Source organism: Hippoglossus stenolepis, chromosome 2 (assembly GCF_022539355.2).
Source record: "Hippoglossus stenolepis isolate QCI-W04-F060 chromosome 2, HSTE1.2, whole genome shotgun sequence".
Classification (NCBI taxonomy): domain Eukaryota; kingdom Metazoa; phylum Chordata; class Actinopteri; order Pleuronectiformes; family Pleuronectidae; genus Hippoglossus; species Hippoglossus stenolepis.
The window spans coordinates 14,246,341-14,267,237 of record NC_061484.1 but is presented as its reverse complement, the minus strand read 5'-3'; the positions used below and the strand labels follow the sequence as shown (position 1 = coordinate 14,267,237).

The 20,897-nt window shown below is 43.2% G+C and overlaps 1 protein-coding gene across 9 annotated transcripts in view; it reads right to left on the bottom strand.

Annotated features, from left to right (window-relative positions):
• Positions 1–20,897, bottom strand: part of sept9b (septin 9b) — a 76,226-nt gene that overhangs the window by 5,476 nt on the left and 49,853 nt on the right. For 8 of the 9 annotated variants that reach the window (XR_007034692.1, XR_007034691.1, XM_035167856.2 and 5 more), the window contains 6 exons: positions 11,634–11,819; positions 7,539–7,667; positions 7,319–7,400; positions 6,941–7,078; positions 2,590–2,707; positions 46–141 (listed from right to left, as the gene is read on the bottom strand). Coding sequence is in view for 7 of the 9 variants with exons in the window: in XM_035167856.2 (XP_035023747.1) it covers positions 46–141; positions 2,590–2,707; positions 6,941–7,078; positions 7,319–7,400; positions 7,539–7,667; positions 11,634–11,819 (749 nt within the window). In the remaining 2 variants the exon portion in view is untranslated. Of the gene's footprint in view, positions 1–45; positions 142–2,589; positions 2,708–6,940; positions 7,079–7,318; positions 7,401–7,538; positions 7,668–11,633; positions 11,820–12,391; positions 13,022–20,897 lie in introns of those variants that run through there. The other variant, XM_035167905.2, reaches the window with a different exon arrangement.

Below are 20,897 nucleotides of genomic sequence, written 5' to 3'. Positions count from 1 at the left end.
CAGGATGTTCTGATACTGTGGCTGTTGTACCGTGTCTGAACTTACCCTGATTTTGTCATTGATGATCCTGTCTTCTGCGTCTTCGTCAAACTCTTTCTGAGGGTAAACGTCGATGCCATTGGCTCGTAGTTCTTCTCTAATCTGAACACAGTGGGACAAAGAAACATCAAGTCCAACTGGCGCAACAAACAGATTTCCAGAAAGAGAGCAGAGGCACAGATTGACGAGAGGTAAGTCAGGTCAGTCTGCTCTAAATCCGTCATCTGTCATCTCAGCAGCTAATAATCAAGTCAATTAGTCACACACACACACACGCACACAATGCTTGGATTGAAACCTGTTTACATACAGTGTTTGGGTTTGAGCCACAGACTTGAATAGAAGCTGCTCTGACCCACCAGGGAACTTCATTAAATACTTGATTACATATGTTGATGCAAATTGGGGGAATGTATTGAAGTACATTTACTTTGTTGATGTACTTAAGTACATTTTTCATGTATCTGAACTTTACCATTTATTTTCAGGTACTGACAACATGATATCACGACTGAAACTCAGGCTCTGACGCAAAAAATAAAATCGACGGACAAGCCTCTTGGAGAAATGTCCATTTAATGAATGACTGTTCTCTCCCACAATTACAACTCTGACAATTTCCACTTGGTCCTTGATCAAACATTTCATTGTTTATCCTTGGAAGCTTTCTCAGGGTTACATTAAAGGATGCAAACCAAGTACAATTCTACAAAGAGGCCACATCAACTGCTGGTTAGAGGAATTCGACCAGACACTCACAGCTGGACATACTGAGGCCCAACGTTTAATAAAAAAGAAAGGAAGAAAAAAAAACTCTCATTCTGTTTGCATGTCAAGTTGCTGTAGGGAAAATGGAAGAAAAAAGAACATTTGGCACAAAAGGCTTTTAGTCAATAATCTTCAGGGTCATATAGAGCATGTGCGGCCAACCAAAACAATTCAGCTACAAGCCCTGCGGCTTCCTTTCACTGCCAGGGCCTGCTCCAATCCCGGCTTTAGTCTTATTGGACGGTGTTACAGGCAACAGGGGGAACGTGGTAGCCAAGACACCCATGGTGCCTCAATACCTCTGTACAATGAATAAAGCTGTTAGGGAAGTCCGTATTCTTGGAAGGAGGGACGGAGAGATAAAGGAAATGATGGAGGAGGGCAGGTGGCTGTGTGCCTCCTGAGGACCGAGAATTATCCGACAGAAACACACTGAGGTGGTTTAAGAGTCCAGCCAGCCGGAGCAAGGCTCTGTGGAGGCAGGGAAAGGCGTGATAAGGAGCTGCTGGCTGTGAGGTAACAGTGGAGGATTATCAGCCTGAGGAGTCTCAGACCAAGCGAAAAAATGAACGATGAGAGACGAGGGTAGTCAAAATCAGCGGATCAATAAAGTCTGTACCAAAGTGCATTGCGATCTATAAATAAATCTGAAAAGATATTAACGGAAAGATATTCATCTTCTTACTTTTAAAATGGGTTATTACTTGAAAAGGTTTACATGCTTCCTCATAGTGTCCATTGCTGCAGCTCCTCTTTTCAGCCTCTGTCTGAAACGTTTGGTTTTAGCTACTGTCTCTTTAAGGCCCCCGATAAAGCCCAGACCACTCTGATTGGCCAGCTGGGCCCCTCTGGTGTGGGATTGGTCAACTGCTTCCAGCGTGTGGAGGAAATGTCGACCTCCGCTCTCACTTTACAGCTCACTCACACATACACTAATGTATCAGTGGCAAACCATCTGAGGCAAATTGGAGAATTAAACGAGGCAAATCATATCGTTTGTGATCTTTGACCAACGATATCCACTTTGCATTCCAGTATGTGACCGTGAGCTTAATTGGCTTTATAAGCTGGCGAGCCAAACTAGCCGCTAGATGTGCATTATGCAAAAGTGCTGAATTGTGATTTCACGATTCCCAGGAAGTGTCAGTCATACAGCTGATGAGGTGTTTCAGGAGGTTCAGGATCAGTATTTTCTGTGGTGGACATGATCTGGATTGGGCTTTTTAACTGAGATCTTTTCATACACAGACAACCTACATAACTCTAGAGGAAAGAAAAACTAAAAATGTATATGTCTGTAACGCATCTCACTAAAAACCAAAAATATCGACCTCAAAAGGCCAGGGATGACTAAAGTCATTAGGCTACAACACCTTGAAACCACCAATACATCTAATATTGGTTGAGATATTTCCATCTCGACTAATGTGGTGGACCAACTGAACCATCAACAGATCAATATTCAAACATTCTTTCTACCGTTTTAAAATTCTGCTCATGTTTCATAGAGGTCATGTTTTGTTTCAGTGTCAACCGGTCTGTACTTGACTGACTTGTATGATCATCCATTAATTCACCAGTAGTGAAGGACCTGCCAGCTCTGACGATAACTGGGCCAAGGTTCCCACTTCTCATAATGGGCCAGACTTAGGAGCTGTGGAATGCTGCTCAGTAAATAAATGCTTTTGAATAAATTGTTCTTATTTATGTATTGACTTTCTAATGTACAGTGTGGGGTTTGTACCCAGCTGGCTTTTGTTTATGGTGCCTGGCAGCACTCACCGTCTGTTTAAAGTCGTCCCTCTCCTCCAGGGTGAGCGTGTCGGCCTTGGCGATGACGGGGACGATGTTGACCACCTTGCTGAGGCGCCTCATGAACTCCACATCCAGAGGCCGGAGACTGTGGGAGAAAACAGACCAAAGAGTACGACTTTAATTTCATGTATGAATCTACAGCTGTGTCCTTGTTGCTCATATGATTAAAATTAAATCTGAACGAGGAAGCGGCCAGTGACAAAGAGGGAAATATTTCAAATTACAACAATGCAGATTCATACAATTTCTGCTCAAAGAGTTACTTGTTTGTAAATGTCTTCTCTTTTCATTCCAGAGAGACCAAACTGTGAGATGCTAAATCCAGAATGGATAAAAAAAACGCTGCTTTTTCCTCTGGCACTCAAGAAATATTTTCTATTGCACAACAATTTTTTTCCTCAGCCAAAGAGCCCCCACAAGACATAAAAGATTCCGGGGACCCTCTTGTGCATGTCCCTCAGTTATGTGAAAGAACAACAAGAGAAATGTCTTAGAAAGATATTAGTTGTGTACAGAATACTCTTCATTTTCATGGATGAATGTGGAAACTTTTCTCGGACCCCCTGGCGATGTGGCCCCTGGAATCTGCAGACCCCCAATTTGAGAACCACTGCTTTAGAGCTTGCGTATTTCTAAGATGTGAATGCAATGGAGGAGAGGAACCACTAGGGGATGATCATGCTCTACTGTGATACATTCAGCTCACCCTGGTTTCTGATATGGAGCCTCATCCTATTACATTAACATATGTTAATCTCCCAGGTGAGATTTGAGTGACGGTAGGAAAGCTTGTACATTCGTTATGAAGGTTGATGCATAAAACAGTTGGTCTTTGTGTCTCACATTTGGCCTTGAAATTCTGCTTTTGCTTGACTTAAACACAAACTTGGTATAGTATATTCTCTGCATGTTTTTCCTGTTACGTCTCTGTGAAGCAGCGATAATCACTGTTCTTGTATCAGTCTACACTGTTCTTCTCTTCTCCGTTTCTCTCTGCTCCCCCTGCTTCTTTTTCTGTTTCAATGTTGCCTCTAGCTGCTCCTCCAGACACATTCCCCCCTCATGCTGTCTTGCTCATGCCCTCCAATTAGCCCCAGCCCAAACCAGGCCAGCCTGGTTCAAAGAGCCAGGAGCAGCTGCAGGAGATGCCTGGCTGGCTCTCTCTCTCTCCCCCCACACTGTGAGTGACAGCCATATCACCATGAGCACAAGATGAAACAGAAGGGAGCATGTGATACATAGAGCGAGAGAAGAAAGAGAACAAACAGATAGGACACCGTAAAGTGACGCGTTCAAGCAGAAATAAAGAAAATACAGAGCATTACATTTTATGCATCTTGTGGATGACGGGCATGTGTCATGCAGAGAGGGAGAGGGCAGGGGTCAGAGAAAGGTCCAGAGGTTGATAATCTCTCTGTGTGAATGTTTGTAAAACATAAATTACAAGACTGCATGCATAGATGCAAGAATATAGAAATGTGTGCTGTGCCATATGCATGACTGAGCAAACACGTCGTGTGCACATGTATCCTTACACACTCATGTTGTACAGACAATAAATATGGATGTATGCACGCATGCACACATTTACACTTACATGCCTGCATGCATGCATCGCCCTATATATGTCATGTTTACACAAATTGAGAACAACCACCTCTGTGATGAAATAAGAAGTGGAGGATGTGAAGTTCTGTCGTCTGCTCTGTTTAAGTGACGGATTAGAAACCAGCGACTAGAGTCAAAGAGCAGCCTCCTTTTTCTCAGGAAGAAAATGTTAAACGAGGTAGTAACGAGACTACCCAGAGGGAAATACTGCGGCCGACTCCGCCATTATCGGAAATGTCTGCTGATGCCAAGACTGAGTTCCACTTCATGTGCACGGTTCATCTATCTGAAACCACAGAGGCAGCTTCAAAGCAAATTTACAAACTGGTATTTGAGATGTTTCAAACAAGACAAAGAAAAAAAAACACATAATATCTCCAATGATGGAAAAACTTAGAGAGGTACCAGGGAAGTTCTGAGGAAGGAATCCAGAGGCTGTTTTGCATTAGACCCCAATTTAAAACTTCAACTGGTGTTATTGTATGAAATGAAAAAGGAAAAGAAGAGTTTTCTAATATTTCTCCAAAGCTTTTTTTCCTCATGACCCAGAATAAAATCTGTGGAAGTATGTATTACAAACAGTACAGTTATAAGGATCAAACTCATTTTTCTTTGCACAGAAAATCAGATGCGTCTACAATAGATTCAGGCTCCCAATTCAAACATATGCAAACATCACTTACTGAAAGTCTGTCTATTTAACTTATAGACTGTATATAAAAATAGACAACATGACGGATCCCATAAAGTGAAGCAGAAGCGTCTCGATCTCCACCTGGTGGCTGGCTACAGTACAGGTCATTAACTGCGCAAAATGGCAGCGTTCGTATCCGCCATAATTTGGTTGAATTTTCTGGATCGTGGGAGGAAGTATCAGCAGATTCGTCTATTTTTACAGTCTATTATTTAACCCTATTCATGTCTATGCCAGGTTGAACCAGCCCAAACAGATGTCTCTCATGTTTTCATGCTGTCAACTCTCTGGTTGACTTTAAGGAAGACAACACTTCCTGACAGATGTTCTGTTCGTCACATAAGAGTGCATTTATGTGCATTGTGCATTGATATATGCATGACTGTGTGTGTGTGTGTGTGGACACTTTAGGGACATTGTCACAAAGGAGGAAACATTTTGAGTGGCTGAAGTGTGCAGCTGCAAGCAAGATAACACACAAATGCATTCAGGGTGGTTTTACAAGTGTTAGCATGTCCACTGTCCAGTGCAGTCCACTCCCTGCACAGGTTTACATGAACACATGTGTACACACACACATTCTCTGCAGCAGCAGCTGTGGTGACATGAGCCGATGATGAGGGGGTATGTCAAACAGTGGGGTGCACACACACCCACCCACAAGTCATCCCCCACTCACAGGCAGAAGGTTCAAGTGGACAACTGTTGAGTTACCAGTGCACTGAAATATGAAGCAGCAGTGGATGCAGCCGTCACTGAGATATGCAGTCAGATCATTTGAAAATTGGTGAATGTTTACAGTTGGTGCACATGAGTGTTTTGTGTTCTTTCATCTACTTGTGTACTACACAGTTCCCCTATCAGGACGCCTCCGTCCACCACAAATACCCTGAGCCTGGATGTTTGCCTGCATTTGTTGCAGCGCGTCCTCCTTGACCCTCGGGGCATACGAGGACACACCACTCACCGCAGCTGAATCAAACTAATTACAGAGTCGACTGGGGAGAAAAAGACTGACCCTAATCACCGACAAAGCAGCAGGAGAAATGTGGTCCGTATCATGTCAGTATTAGCAGAGTGAAGCCGAAGCAAACGTCATGCACGCGAAGCAAACAATCTCCACCTGGTTGTTTAACAAGAGACATGTGCTTCGTCAAGACACTGCCAGGTCACTCTGGACGAGACTGGTTTTAATTCTACTAAACCTTTCTTCATTTAATGCACTCAGACAAAAGACTCCTGCAAAAATTACACCAGCGGTTGCAGTTACTGTTACATTGAGCGTGGTATGGTTGTATTGTGTGTTGCGTGTATGTTTTCAAAAATCTTTTTCTGAAATGTGCTCATGTGTGGTCACGGCCATGATGGATTCCACCAAAAACTGGATTTGATAGATCTGTTCCATCCGTCTGTTTAATAATAGTAAACATGTTCCAGATGAACAGAAAGAGTCACTCTTCACAAGATTAAACAATAATCAGATCCAGACCTCTCATGAAGCAGCTTGTCCAAATTCTAATTCAGAAGAAAAATACTTTTAGGCTCAGTGACACGACATATTAGGACACTGGGAGATTCTGGCGAGGTAGAAAATCTCAAGATCTAATTACTTCGTACATTTTAACGGTGAAGACACTGATCGATAAACCTTTAATCAACTGCACTACTATATTTCTTCTATTCCATATAAGGCACTGTTCACATCCTGATCCTTTTTAGTTTTACCATCTCTCCACCGCTCTCAACTCTGAGACCTATAGGATTCAGTTTCTTCGTGAAACCCGACTCCTCAAGTGATACTTTATAGTGACTGAGAGGAGAGAATGAGTTCCACATGTGGTCACCGGAGACAGAAAAAAAGAAGAGCTGGAGAAAGACATAGTTACAAGACCTGTGGAAAGACAATAGGTCAGGGGGAGAGATTTCCCAGAAGGCCTGATTCATCTCTGCAGCTGTGGGAGAGACCGAGAGAAACGAAAGAGGGGGGCTGCTGGTCGCTTTGATATGTTATCTTACCAGTGGCCTGTGGGAGGTATGAAGTATATGCAGCAGTGCACCCTGGAGTCTGGGATCCTCTTCTTCCTGTTGATGTGGATCTCCTCCTGCAGGTAGGCTTCATACTGGTCGTTGATGAACTTCATGATGGGCTGCCAGCTGACCAAGGAAACGCACGTTAGGAACGAAGGTACAGCGACAATCATTCAAAACATGGCAGTAGGTGAAAGTATAGTGATACATGATGATGATAACAATTAAAGAGATGCTGCACACTTAAATATGTTATTTGAGATGTAAACTAAATCATACAACTGTAGCGTGATAAAAAGAGGGTTTTGTTATCACGTTTTTTTGTGCAAATTTGCCTTGAGATGAAGTAACTTTAACTTAACTCACCAGTTTTCATTGTTGATATGATCTCCAAAACCAGGAGTGTCGATCACTGTCAGCTTCATCCTCACTCCTTTCTCCTCAACATCTGGACAAAGAGGTGTTGTTTCATTAGTACACACACACAAACACACAAATCCATAGAGAGAGCAAAACATCAGGAGTATGATAAAGCAGCAGGGAAGTGATTTAAGCTGCAGGCTACTGGACGTGAGCTTTGACCGACCGTGACTGACGGACTTGATCTCGATGGTCTTGGGGATCCTCTCCTCTGGGCTGGGCTGAACAGATTTGCGGCTCACTTTGGATTTAAACAGGGTGTTCATCAGAGTGGACTTCCCTAGGCCACTTTGCCCTGAAGAGAAAAACACACACACACGCACGAGTTAGAGATACTGGGATCACATTCACTGGTGGTTTTAACCCGAGACAGTCACAAGGGCAAAGTTATTTAAAGCCAAAAGCCTCGTTCAATTCAAAAGCACACAAGTTTATTTTCGGGTTTTCCCAACAAAAGAGTGAGATTGAATTTATGTGTGAATGTTTGTACTGTCTGGATTTTGTGGTGAGTGTGTTTGTGAGTTAATAGACTGTGTGCATAGCAGGGCAGCTGCAGGGTTAGACGAGCAAGCTGTGGAGGTCAAGAGGACAGATGTACTGTATAGAACACACACACACACACACACACACACACACACACACACACACACACACACACACACACACACACACACACACACACACACACACACACACACACACACACACACACACACACACACACACACACACTTCTCGCCCTTTCCTTCCTTTCGTTCTCAACAAAGCAGACAAAAGCTCATAAATAGAACCATCTACTGTAGTAGAAATTAAGTACTGAAGTGTATTTTGTGATAATGACACGTGTTTTTATTCAGTCCTACATGTACTTTAAAATAAAATATTTCAAATAACCTGTTTCATACTTAACAACCGTAAAGGCTGTGCACATGTTAAGTATTGGTGTCTCTACATCACACATCTATGGTGGTGTTTAAGAACATTATTATAAATGAGTAGCATTGTTTATTTTACCCTAGAAACACATGCTGTGCTTAACTGCACTAATTTCCATATAGAGCAGTGGTTGTAAGTGAAAAACACCAGTAAAATTTAATCTGGTTTGATTTTGAATATGTAATTATTTGTGATTTTATATTTTTCATAGCAAAGCGACACCCTCTGGCCGTCTGTTCACAGGCCCTGTGGGCGTCCACCGTGGCGTGTGGAGAGATGCCAAACTGCCGGGACCCCAGTGACAACCAGGATGGTTTTTCCCATCACTCTCACTGTCTCCTCTGTCAGACAACTCAACATGCAGTCTTCTCAGTCCTGTCCATTTACCCACACCCACACATTTTGTCTCACACCAACACACACACACACACTGAGACACCCCTGCTGCCCTCTCTGCATGGTGCAAATCAAAAGGTCACAGGACCGAGGGCAGGGATTAGGTAAATGCATCTCAGGGAGGAGACCACGAGGGACAGGGCCAAGACCGCAGCTGCTCTAACCTTTCACGTCCTCGAGAGCCGGCCAAGTGACAACTCAGTTAGCCGACAGAAACTTTATTATAATCTCAGAAGGTGCTTAAAGGTCATGTTCCTACCCTGACATTCTATTTTTTTTTTTATCTCTTAACCTCATTAGATGAGAAACCAGGTGAAGACAAATCAAACCTAGAGCAGAATAAAAGGTGTCTAACTGCAGAGCATTTTATAAAAACTCCTCTACAATATATCAACTCTATCAAAATGTGATAAACCAGATAGATTTGTTTGTATCAAGCAGAAAAAGCAGGTTAGTACTGGCCCTACATTCTGAAATATGACTCCAGTGATGTGTGAGCCAAGTATTTGTAAACATAACATGTTGTGTGTCAAAGTTCCCTCTGGCGATCAGAAATTACCTCATTCCAATTTAAACCCATCATTCTTTTCCTCCATTGTAAAGTTTTATTGTGTTCCACTCCAGTCCACACAGCGTCAGAGTGTTATTTCACAACAGTGTTGTGTATCATCTAATGAGACAAGTTTCACTTCATCCTTAAAGGGGTCGGAGCGCTACAAGTGGCTACGTGTCACGTCAACGTTATGAAGGCAATCTGAGACGCACATGTGTGAAAGATTACAGAGTTTTTACTTTGTTTGTTCCCACAAATAAACATCTGGTGAGTCATGTGCAAGGAGAACAGCACTCAGCAGAGCGCATACCTCCGCCAAGGCCCAACAGTCTCCTTAAATTCAATCAATCTGTCACATTTTCATCAAGATGCATGAATTATTCTATGTGGAATATTGAGAATAAATTCCTAGATTCGCCTTCTGATCCGGATCTGCGACAAAACTTAGACAGATTTGTTCCTGACCTATTCCGCATCTTTCCATCAAGTTTTGTAGTAATCCTTTAAGTGTTTATGGCGTAATCCTGCTGACAAACAAACCAACAGGCAAACAGGGGTAAAAACATAACATATTTGGTTGAGGTAACAAATCCACATTTGTCATGTTGTGAACACGTCTCCTTGGAGATGTGCCATCTCACTGTGTGCATAAAGAAGTGCCCTGTAGGGACTGAATTCTACAGCAACTACCGTCATGCCAATGTAAATAAACAACTTCTAATTAGGATCGAATTACAAATCTAAATCAGGATTTTCTGAGGCGCTATATCTCAGTGTGTGACAAAAATAAATGTTGACATTCCCTTCTCTGAGGAAAGTATGTGCATAGATTTGGTTTGTCTTTCAAACGAGCGGCCGGCATGTGAGAACAGAGATGCCTTCGTGGAGGTGTGCGTGTGCATGTGTGTGTGTGTGTGTAAGTGCATGACGATGGCAACTAATTGGCGGTGTGTTGCAGCTCTCGAAGGAGGTGTGAGTGCTCCCTCAGGAGCGTGCGCTTCGGCTTCGGAGTAATTGCCACCATTATGCCACTTTCCCAACCTGACAGCCTCCTTTTATTCACTCAAGTGTGTGTGTGTGTGCGTTCGTGTGTGTGTGTGTGCCGTCACGCACACAAAGAAAAGAGCTCGTTGATGAAAGCTCGTGCTGACTGACCCTTCACACAACCAATGAAGTAGAACCAAACATATATTTCTTTGCTTTTTATGACTGCATCGAAGCAAAGGAGAAGTATCATGATAAATATAATTAAGAAAAAGTGGAAAAGTTAATTTTTTAGGTCAGAGTCTCTGCAGACTAAACAATGTGTGTGTGAGATCCTGACAAGATGTATAGTTTGTATTTGGTGCTGACTGTGCGATGTCTTCTTGCAGAGCACTGTCAGATACTTGTGACTTGCTTTGCTCTGCATTGTGTGTTGTTGCAACATAAATTGAATATGTTTATAATGGTTAACCCCTAATCTTCAGACACAATAACTGTTGTAAACATAAGAAATTTGGAAGCAATTGCAGAGGCAAGTTCTCATCTGTGTCACTTAAGAGTTTTTTAACAATTAGGCTCAATGTCAAGCTCAGCGTCAAACCAGGAAGAGAAGCTAACAGTTAATCTTTACATCATACCACAGATGTTAACTTGGATTCATACAGTGAGGCGAGTTCCTGTTGTCATAGCAACGATATGTTTATACAAGCAATGATTTTGCATTAGCCATATATGGGCTAAAACAAACTTTTTCACTGCTAAAATATTGTCATGGCAACTACAGTAGGAAGATGGTTAAGTGAAGTTCTTACAAAATCACTTGGTTATGGCAAAGGATGAATTCTCTCCATCCATTATCTTATCCTTTGAGGGTCGTGGATGGGGGGGTATTTGAGCCAATCCCAGCTGACATTGGGCAAGAGGTGGACAGTTCGCCAGTTCGGTCGCAGGGCGCACATACAAAGACAAACAACCGTTCACACTCACATTCACATCTATAGTCAATTTAGAGCGTCAGATTAACCTAACCCCAATCTGCATGTCTTTAGACTGCGGGAGGAAGTCAGAGAAACCCCACACAGACACGGGGGGGAACATGCAGCACAGTCGAAGGCCCAGAGACCGGAACTTGAATCATGAACCGTTTTCCTGTGAGGTGAGTGCTAACCACTGCCGCACCGTGCCACCTTCGACAAATTCTAGTTATGGCTGCATAGAACAAATGTGTCAACACTGATTCACGCCACACTTACTTCCTGTCAGGAATTTGAGAAAAGGTTATAAATTAAAAAGACAAACAGCTTACAACTCTCTTGACTGATCCTGCAGCTGAGCAATCACACTGATGAGACCTTTTCTGTTAAATGTCGCAGAAGTGCACGTCACACTCACCCACAACCATGATGTTAAACTCGAAACCCTGCTTCATGGCCTTCCTCCTCATCTGCTCCAGGATGGCATCGATGCCCACGTAGCTGAAGTCGCTGCCATGGGTCTTCTCCCCTTTGACCGGAGGCCCGGGGGGATGGGGCTTGGCGGACTCAGACATGTTGCTGTGGCTCAGACTGACCTCTGACCCTGAGGGACACGGAGCAAGGAGACAAGAAGAAGAAGAGAAAAGAGGAGTTTAGTCAAAAAGAAAAGCAGAGTTCAGCGTGAAGACGACTGGAGGTACTGGTGTGAGAGGTTTGTTTCCTGTGTGAAACAGGGTGCATCAGACTTAAAGTTCACATCTATGCACACTCGCCTTTGTTCAAGACGACACCAGTGAGGTGATCTGTCATCTGTCGGCCACAAAAACGCAAAAAAGAGAAGATAATGGCAGAAAGGAGGCTGATTCACACAGACACATGAAATAACAAACGAAACTTTCCCCTGAGTGTAATCATTCCTCCAAAGAAAACACTATGAAAATCACTAATAAAACAATCAGGAACAGACACGTCTTCCTCCGTATGTTGCACGTGTTTCCACCAGCAATGACCTCATGTTTGCGCACAAGAGAAATGTTTCTAAAATAAATGATGTCGAGGCTGAAGCCATAATGAAACACTGCAGCTGTAGATTTAGAGCTTAATTTCATATTTGTAAAAGGAATCAAAACAATGGCGACGCCAGGAGCTGCCAACTGCAGATCACTTCCATCTTACCTCACTTTAAGGTGAATCCAAGACGGAGGCCAAACGCCAAAGCACAGCTGCAACAAGCGAACTGAAAAAAAAAAACACGGCTCGACTCTGCCAAGCGCTAGCATGTGCATGCAGCAGCAGCCTCAGCGATTAAAGTAGGAGGAGACAGCGTTTCCTGGGCTGCCACAGAAACTTGCTGTAGTGGTGAGAGACTAGAAACCACAGAAACATACAGCTGAAGGGACACAGCCCTTCTGACTACATCCTCATCTCTCTGTCTGGAAACCTGAATGACAGACGGGTACAGTTTATAAGCTGTGTTTTGGGTGTATTATTTTTCTCAGGAAAGCCAGAGTTTTTGTTGAGGAACATAAGAGGCCTTTGTGCTTTTGATTTGTCTGTCTGACATGACGCAGCTGCAGTCCGCCTGTGTTTTTTAACATTGAGCCTGTTGGTGATATGAATATAAATGAAACACACGACGACAGTACAACATTTCTTGACATTTCAGAGTTGTTTTTGACTTCCTGGGCACCACCGATAAGACAGAAAGTATGAAATGGAGGCAGGGCAGAAAGTGGGAGGATGTGATCTGGCTACAAGCACCAATTTCCTCTGATGCACACAGTTGTCACAGCGGAAAAAGAAAAACCTTCCTCTGTGGCTCTGTGTCATTTTGTCCTGGAAGACGTTTCTCCAGTGAGCAGCTGCACACACACACGGAAGGAGTATTAAAGTTGACTGTATAATCCAGAAGATTGAATGGGAAGTTTTAAGCATGCATATTCCTCCAAGGCCCAACAATTTCACTAAATGTAATCAATCCTCAACAAATTTCACGCAAAATGTCCATAAACTAGCAATTTTATAAAAAGTGCAAAAAATATATTGACTCCACTCCTTTGTTCCGTCATTGCCAAAACTGAATGGGTTCTCTCTTGGCCCAGGTCCAATCGTTCCCACCATTCATCCACCCGAGTTCTGTGGAAATCTGTTCAGTAGCTTTTGCGTAATCCTGATGACAAACAGGATCAGACAGGGGTGAGGTGTTTTGCTGAGCACCAGCGGCCTGCTACACAGATCCAAACTCACGGGAGTACTGATGAATGAGCTGAGACATTCTCTGAATCATTTTCCACGCAGGAGACAAGAGTTGCAATTTTGGATGAGGAAGGGCTGCACCACACCTTCAAGCAGTCTCGACTGTATCCGTCAGTCTCTCCAACCTTCACTTCCCACACAACGTGATGAACTGTGTGGCTTGGCTGGAACTCAATCTTTGGAAAAGGGGAAAATCCCCATGTGCCCATCAACAGTCGGTAAGTGTTCAGTTTAAGAGGTTGTGATGTTTTTTGATAATTTACACACCCAAAAAGGGCAATTTCCCTTCATGCTTGGGAATTCATTTTACAGTAACAGCGATCCTAACATTGAGGTGGCAGCTGATGTGAACCTTCTGTGAGTCCTGCATCACGGTGGGCTACAGCTGATTTAGTGCTGCACTCATGTCCTCAGGAAACCTGACACAGAAAACGTATTATGTCTTGGACACAAAAATCCTCAGGTATTTGGAATAATTAATCTTTAGTCTGCTGTTAAATTGTAACGCTGCTCTGCTTTTATGTTTTCATGTTCCATGGGTAATGTGTCGAAAGCTGCTTTCGGATATGCACTGAGCTCGGGATAATCTCTGGACTTTCTCCACAGGGGCTGTATGTGTGAACGCAAATGTCCGAGTAAGAGCCACTGGACTGTCTGTGGACTTTCTCAGGCACATCCCCAAGAATAATGTCTAAAGCAGAATATCTGTGCAGCAGGAGATCCTCTGTTGATGAAGTTTCAAACACGCGACAAATGCAAAAACGAATGATGCTGAGAGTTTTTGGTGAGAACAAAAACATGATCTCTGCAAAGGAATTTATATGTAGCATCCTGCCTCTGTCTGCAGCACCACCCCTCACCTGAACACTACAGACATTTTGTGCTATTGAGCAGTTTTGTTCATGTGTGAAAAGCTAATTCCAACTTTAAAAGTGAACTGCACCCTGATCTGTAGTATGGCATTATTAAAGCTGAATCTGATATGTCATCGCAAATGTTTGCGTAGCGTCAAAAAGTCTAATTTCGTCACTGAACACTACTGCTTCAGTCTGACTGGATGGGTAACCGTTTGAATGGCACAATGTAAAATTAGCTCTAATGATATATACTCCAGGTCTACAGACAAAACAGCCTTCTGGGGCACCCTGACCACGCCACCACATCCTCCCCCTCGCCCCCCCAGGCCATCTGCTGGCTTCTCTCTCCGCTTCCCTCCGAGAATAGACAAACAGTCACACTGTGGCAGAGACAAACACACGGCCGTGGTAACAAAAACAAGCACATGTGAGCCATGTGAACACAGCGGAAAAGGGAAGAACAAGCAAAGCAGCATACGGGAAAGTCGACGTGTTAGCCAGCTTGACAACCACCAGCTGTTTGGATATTCACTTCCCTTTCTCATAAAGTCCAGTGCCATTTCTGTCAGTGCTGCTTCCTAATCATACCCCTTTCATTCTCAAAGCTGAGGCGTCGTTTAGCAACCGCTAGTCGCTGCTTTTTCAAACAACTGTCCCTTGTTTACCCGACTAACAGCTCTGCCATTTACAGTAGGCCTCAGAAGTGTCAATTCATTCTCCACGTGTCGTGATCCTCCACAGACAAAGCATGTCTAACCTCTGCCACTGCAGAAACAATGACCCTTCTGGTTAAACAACCTCATTACACGTGAACAGTGACTGCAACTCTGTTTCGAAACCTGCTCGCTAACATACTATTCATACTAAGTAGGATGTTTAAATGAGTAATCCAGCTGCTTTATATGCAGATTTTGTGTATACGAGAAAAGCCCAAATGTATACTACACATGCAACAGTATGAGCCGTGAGCTCACTGGACACACTCAACTGCCCCATCATGCATTGTGGACACTTTGGCACGCGGAATGGGGGACACTAGGATCAAACTGCCGACCGTCTGGCAAGTGGACGACCCGCTCAACCTCCTGAGCCACAGCCTCCCAATTTATCTCCATAATGAACGTTTCCCTATTGTTGTTAGGAATGTATACATCGCTCGACTGTTCGTTTCTTAACGACAGATGAGGATGCTCAGCGCCTCATTAAATGTAGGACTGAGGATGAATGACACATTACGACTCAGATAGTGACTCAGTGGCCATTAAAACCAAAACTGCTCTTAAAATAACAGACCCAGCGGATGCATTGAAATAGACATCAGACATGTAAGACGTCACTGGATAAATACAATTCATTTGAATAGCACTGTTTTATTTAATAGAAGCCAAATCAAAAGCTGAAGTGAATCAGTGGGAAGCAAAGTTTCATTCAAATAAAATGAAAATGGGAAACGGACCTGTGCAAAGAGACAAACAAGTGTCTGATATTTGGAACCTTATCTTCCTTCATCAACCCAAACTGTCAAAAAGAGAACAGCTTTAATAAACTGCAAACAGATGTTATGTGAAGATAAGTTCCAATAGATACACTGCTGAGGTTGGGTTTTTTTTGCCTCGTGCCGAGCAAAAGCTGCACCTAAGGATTATCTGATCCGAGAGCTTTGTGTGATGGATGGAGGTGCGTTCAGGATTTTTACTTGCATGATTAAATAGATCCCATCAAAGAGATGACTCCGGTGTTTTATCTTCAAACGAGGGCACTTGTAGCTGAATGGCGGCTGTTGCCAGTGTGATCATTGGGGTTTACATGCGATTCCTTACATTTCTAAAGACGCCATAATGCAGCTCGTTCATGGTTTGCAATATAAGATTCTCTGAAAGACAAGATAACTGGTAAAAAAAATGCCGTTGGCGTTTGGTTTGCCTGTTCGTCGCAGCAGACAAAAACCACAGAGTTTGTTTCTGCGCTAGAACAGTTTTACACATGAATGTCAGTTTTAGTCTTCACACAAGGAAACAGAATGCTCAGCTTGTGAAAACAGTTATAGTTCAGCTCTGAATGTTTTCTGTGGCTCTGAAGGCAGCGTCTGAGAAAATAACTTGAGCTTGGAGTATATCAAACTTTTCAGAGTTTGAAAGATTTACCATGCAGGACCATGAGAGAACTTATGCATTGCATTATGGGAATGGTATAGCATCCGGTGTTTTGGGGGAGATTGACTCATACTCTGGACTAACAGTCAGGATATCTAATATGTCTGTCACAGGTCCCCCAAATTTAAATCACTGGAGTCAACCTTAAATGAATAACTTGTGCCTCATGTATTGTAGAGCACCAGTGCACAGTAAGGTCAAACAAGTAAATATGGATTATTACCATTCGTTGATCACTGCAAATCTTGTGGACAAGCCTTTGACAAACTGCACAAATCCACAGACAGTGGAAATCTCTCACTTGTAACCATTACATTAATTTGGGCTAATTTGGGCAAACACCACAGCACAATATAGCAGAATGTATTGTTGTCAACCCTGAACTCCATTAAAGCTCAGTGGAAACCAGAAAATACAACACAGGCTTTCACAGAACAATTCTTGTCTGGCATCAACCTTCGCAGAAAAGTAATACATCAGGGTAGCATTTCAAAAAGCAACATGTAAACATTCAGCTGACATTTATCAACAACCACTACCCTGAAGCATGGAGGACGCCGTGTTCTTTCCTCAAACTGGCCTGTAACCCAGCCTTCCTGGAAAACCAACACAAAGTGTTTCCCTCCGATCAGATACAACAAGAGAATCAGCTTCCCACTCTAGATTCACATAACTCAACGCGCCCCTCTCAAGGCCTTCATTAAAACCACATCAGAAACATCACATCCATCCCTACAGTTTAATATTCACTGGCTGGAACTCGAGCGATGTGCCAGTTCCAGAAACAAAGCCGCAGTTGTGTTCTTGAGATACCTACTAAAAAAAAGAAAAAAAAGAAATTAAAGTTTCCATCAATCCATGCATGCCACACCACCACTTTCCCCTGTTTTGCATTACGTGGGGAAGTTATGTTTTGCATGTTATTGTTTGACTGCAGCTCAGGGTCATGACAATTTAAAGAAAAAGGAGCAAAGCAAAAAGAAGCAAAGATGGACAGAAATTATAAAATGATTTGCATGATGAGCCAAAGTGTTGAAATGGTTCGGTTGATGATTGACGCTGTGCATAAGGAACTGGTCTATGTATAATTGACCACGTTATAATTTGTTTTCAGCTTTGCCATCATGGAAGAAGCTTTTAATGCTCTGATGTTTGGCTCCACAGCCAAGAAGAAGAGTTTGAAAACCCTACCGCACACACACAGGATACAGTTGCAGGAAAATCCGTCTCATGAAAATATTATTATAAAGATCTACATCCATTATGTGTGTGCAAAGTGTTCTAACTCTATTATTATGTTTATGTTGATTCTATTCCCATTTTTCATTTATTATTACTGTATTTATCTTATCAACACTACCGTCTATTGTTATTGCTTCTCATTTATTATTACTAAACTGAATGAAGCTTCCCTGCAAAAGCTGTTCACTCGTTTTTAAATAATGTGACTATAAGCATCAAAATCAGATTCAGCCATGCAATTTGATTAAACAGAGGAAATCTACCAACTTGATGACATGTCCAAGACTTAATCACACACTCAGCCTCTACTGAGGATAAGAAATTAGGTTTATCCAACTTTGATTCCTCTGGAACTTGTTTTCAGTCGACTAACTTTCTATAAATAAAACTTGCCTTTGACAAAAAGGAATATTATTGGTTGATTTTATTGATAAATATCCTTTTTCTTTAAACAAAGTAAATTTGAAAATATCATGCCCTAGCCAATTGGATTTCTCTAAGGTAGTACCATGCTAGTAATCAAATATTGTACTTGGTTTTCTTCCAACACTTGACTTCAGTCTGTCGAAGAATATGCTCCTTAGGGGATTTAGATTTGGGAAAAGAAGGGATCAGGTCTGCTCTTCCACTCACACACTTTAACTCACAGATACTGACAGCTCTTAAACACTGTCTGCTATTTGAAACAACATTTTGAACATGGTTCCCATGAGGTGAAACTGCCCGAGTACAGCTTCCTCTCTCTCCTGTGTGTGTGTGTGTGTGTGTGTGTGTGTGTGTGTGTGTGTGTGTGTGTGTGTGTGTGTGTGTACATGTCAGTGTTTCTCTGTTACTGTCCTGTGTTTTCTCTTCCCCTCTCTTTTTGCAAACCGGAGATGATATTTCCACTGGCCCCATGGTGGCTCCCCCTAAAGAGGAAGAGGTCATAAAGTTTTATGGCTGCTCCTGCCTGGAAGAGATAGATGGAGCAGTCCAGAAAGACCAAGGCAGCACACGAGTTGACTGACCATCCTATGTGTGTCACATGAATACAGGATTAACATAAGACCAATTTACTATAATCTAAAAAAAATGTACAGGGTATAGTTTTATGATTGCAGTTAGGAAAAGTCTCAAATGAGAAATGCACAGTCTCATTTTGAAAACAACCACAATACAACACATCACCACCATTTTCAGTCGTCTACTAATTGCTTATTTTCCTGATAATGAGTAACGGCACTAATTCATTTAGTGGATCACAGCGGAGACTTTGGTGGGTTGTCCCCAACTGTGACAACAACCTGTTACACAGAGCGTATACTGTAGATGGATTAAACCCACAGTGCATTGGAGCCGTGCAGCTGTACTCTTAAAAAATATTCAAGTATGTGTTTCACAGGAAGCGCTAGAAAGAGATTTGAATGCTTCATTAGGGGGTGGAGGCAAATAGAAAACAACTTTGGAACAACATGGGTGAATTGGTTTGGGCACCATTCAGCAGCATTTGTCAGCCATACTGACGCCCAGCAATTCACACTGTGGTAGGCGTGTTTCTTAAAGTTGTGATCTGAAATTGAGCCAACAACAATCCACTATGAGAGTATTTCCCAGTTTTCACCTGGTGCAGTTGACTTGAATGTCAAGTGTGAACATGTGTTTAAAGGAGCACAGGTCACTAGCTTTGTGCTACGCCACGTTCTGTTTGACGGGGGGATAATGGTGTATTTTCGACAGGTAGTGACGTAGTGGGGTCGACAAAGGGGAGCTGGGAGGACACACCGAAGTTCTCACGCCGCTGTCAAGTACATCCAACAGGAAATCCCCCTCTCAATCCCCCGGCCATACTTTGAACCCAGAGGAACACGTTGATTAAAAATCCTGACATGTTTCTCCGTCATAATAACTCCCTGCAGTCGAGGTCTGGCGAGGTTGATGACAGCCGCAGTTGACACAAACAGATGCCGCCGCTTCAGAAAGCAGGTCTGAAGAATTCAAGTGGCCCCACTCCATCTTTTAGTCTTGTCACTTGTGTCAGCCCACTGAGAGTGAGACCCCCCGGCCTGACGTGGAGCAAAGCAGATGGTGCCGTTCGGCGTTGAAATGTAGCTCCATGCACGGAAACGTCTGGCGAGTGTAGATAATGACCTGTCCCCAAAACTCCTCCACAAGACTGACAGAGTGAGAGGAGATGGAGGGAGGAGCTGTGCGTGGTCAGAGGGCACGATGGGAGATAGATGAGATGGGAGATGATGGCTGCAATAACAGCGACAAGCCGGAAAACACAACAAGAGTGAGCACACCCCGAACGGATAGCTGTAAGCAGAGACTGAGAAAATGAGAAACTAACGGCCAACGCAGCGGGGAAGCCATTGTGGTGCCGAGTACGATTGTACTGGGCAGCTCTCAGCACTGCAGGCAGAGCGACCGCAGCTGTAACTCCAAGACCAAACATTTCTGGGAAACACGAAGGGGGAACGAGCCACAAAGACGTCCACAGCTGCAATAGAGGGAACTGGTAAAGGGCAAAGGACAAACAGAGCCCACGCTGCAGTAAATCACAAACCACCAAGTATGAGCTGGGAAAGGGGCTGGTTTGAATAGTTCAAGATGGATGCTGTGTAGTGTTTAATGAGAGGAAATGAGAGCTGATTTCTGCACTTTATGATTCTTTGTAGAGCCAGACCCACTGTTGGCCAATATGAGCCTCTCACAGACATATTGGTGTTTGCCGATTTTGAAACGAGAGTTAGCGATCCGGACTGTTGTATGAATAAACAATAAGAAATCTGGGGTGATAGTTAAGAAATTTCATTCTGTAAAATAAATTCTCGTTGATAAGCTCTCTAAGTGCTAATCACAAACAAACATGAGTTGTTTGTGAAGTACACGCCAAGACACGTTCTGTGATTAACAATGATCGCTCCCGAATCAAGAACAAAGTGACAGCCTGAGCCTCAAAACCTGGAGGCATGACGCTGCCACGTCGCTGAAGAGACCACCGCAAACTGGCACATTCCTCCCTCTCCCCTCCACCCCTCGAGTGTCTGCAGACAACTTGTCACCTCTGACAGGACATATTTGACTGGCTCCCATGCGTGACTGACATGTTGATGAGGTCACATCCTCTTGCTGTGAGCAGCTACAAAGATACTCTACACATACAGAAATGTACCATCTCCAACTTCCTGCTGC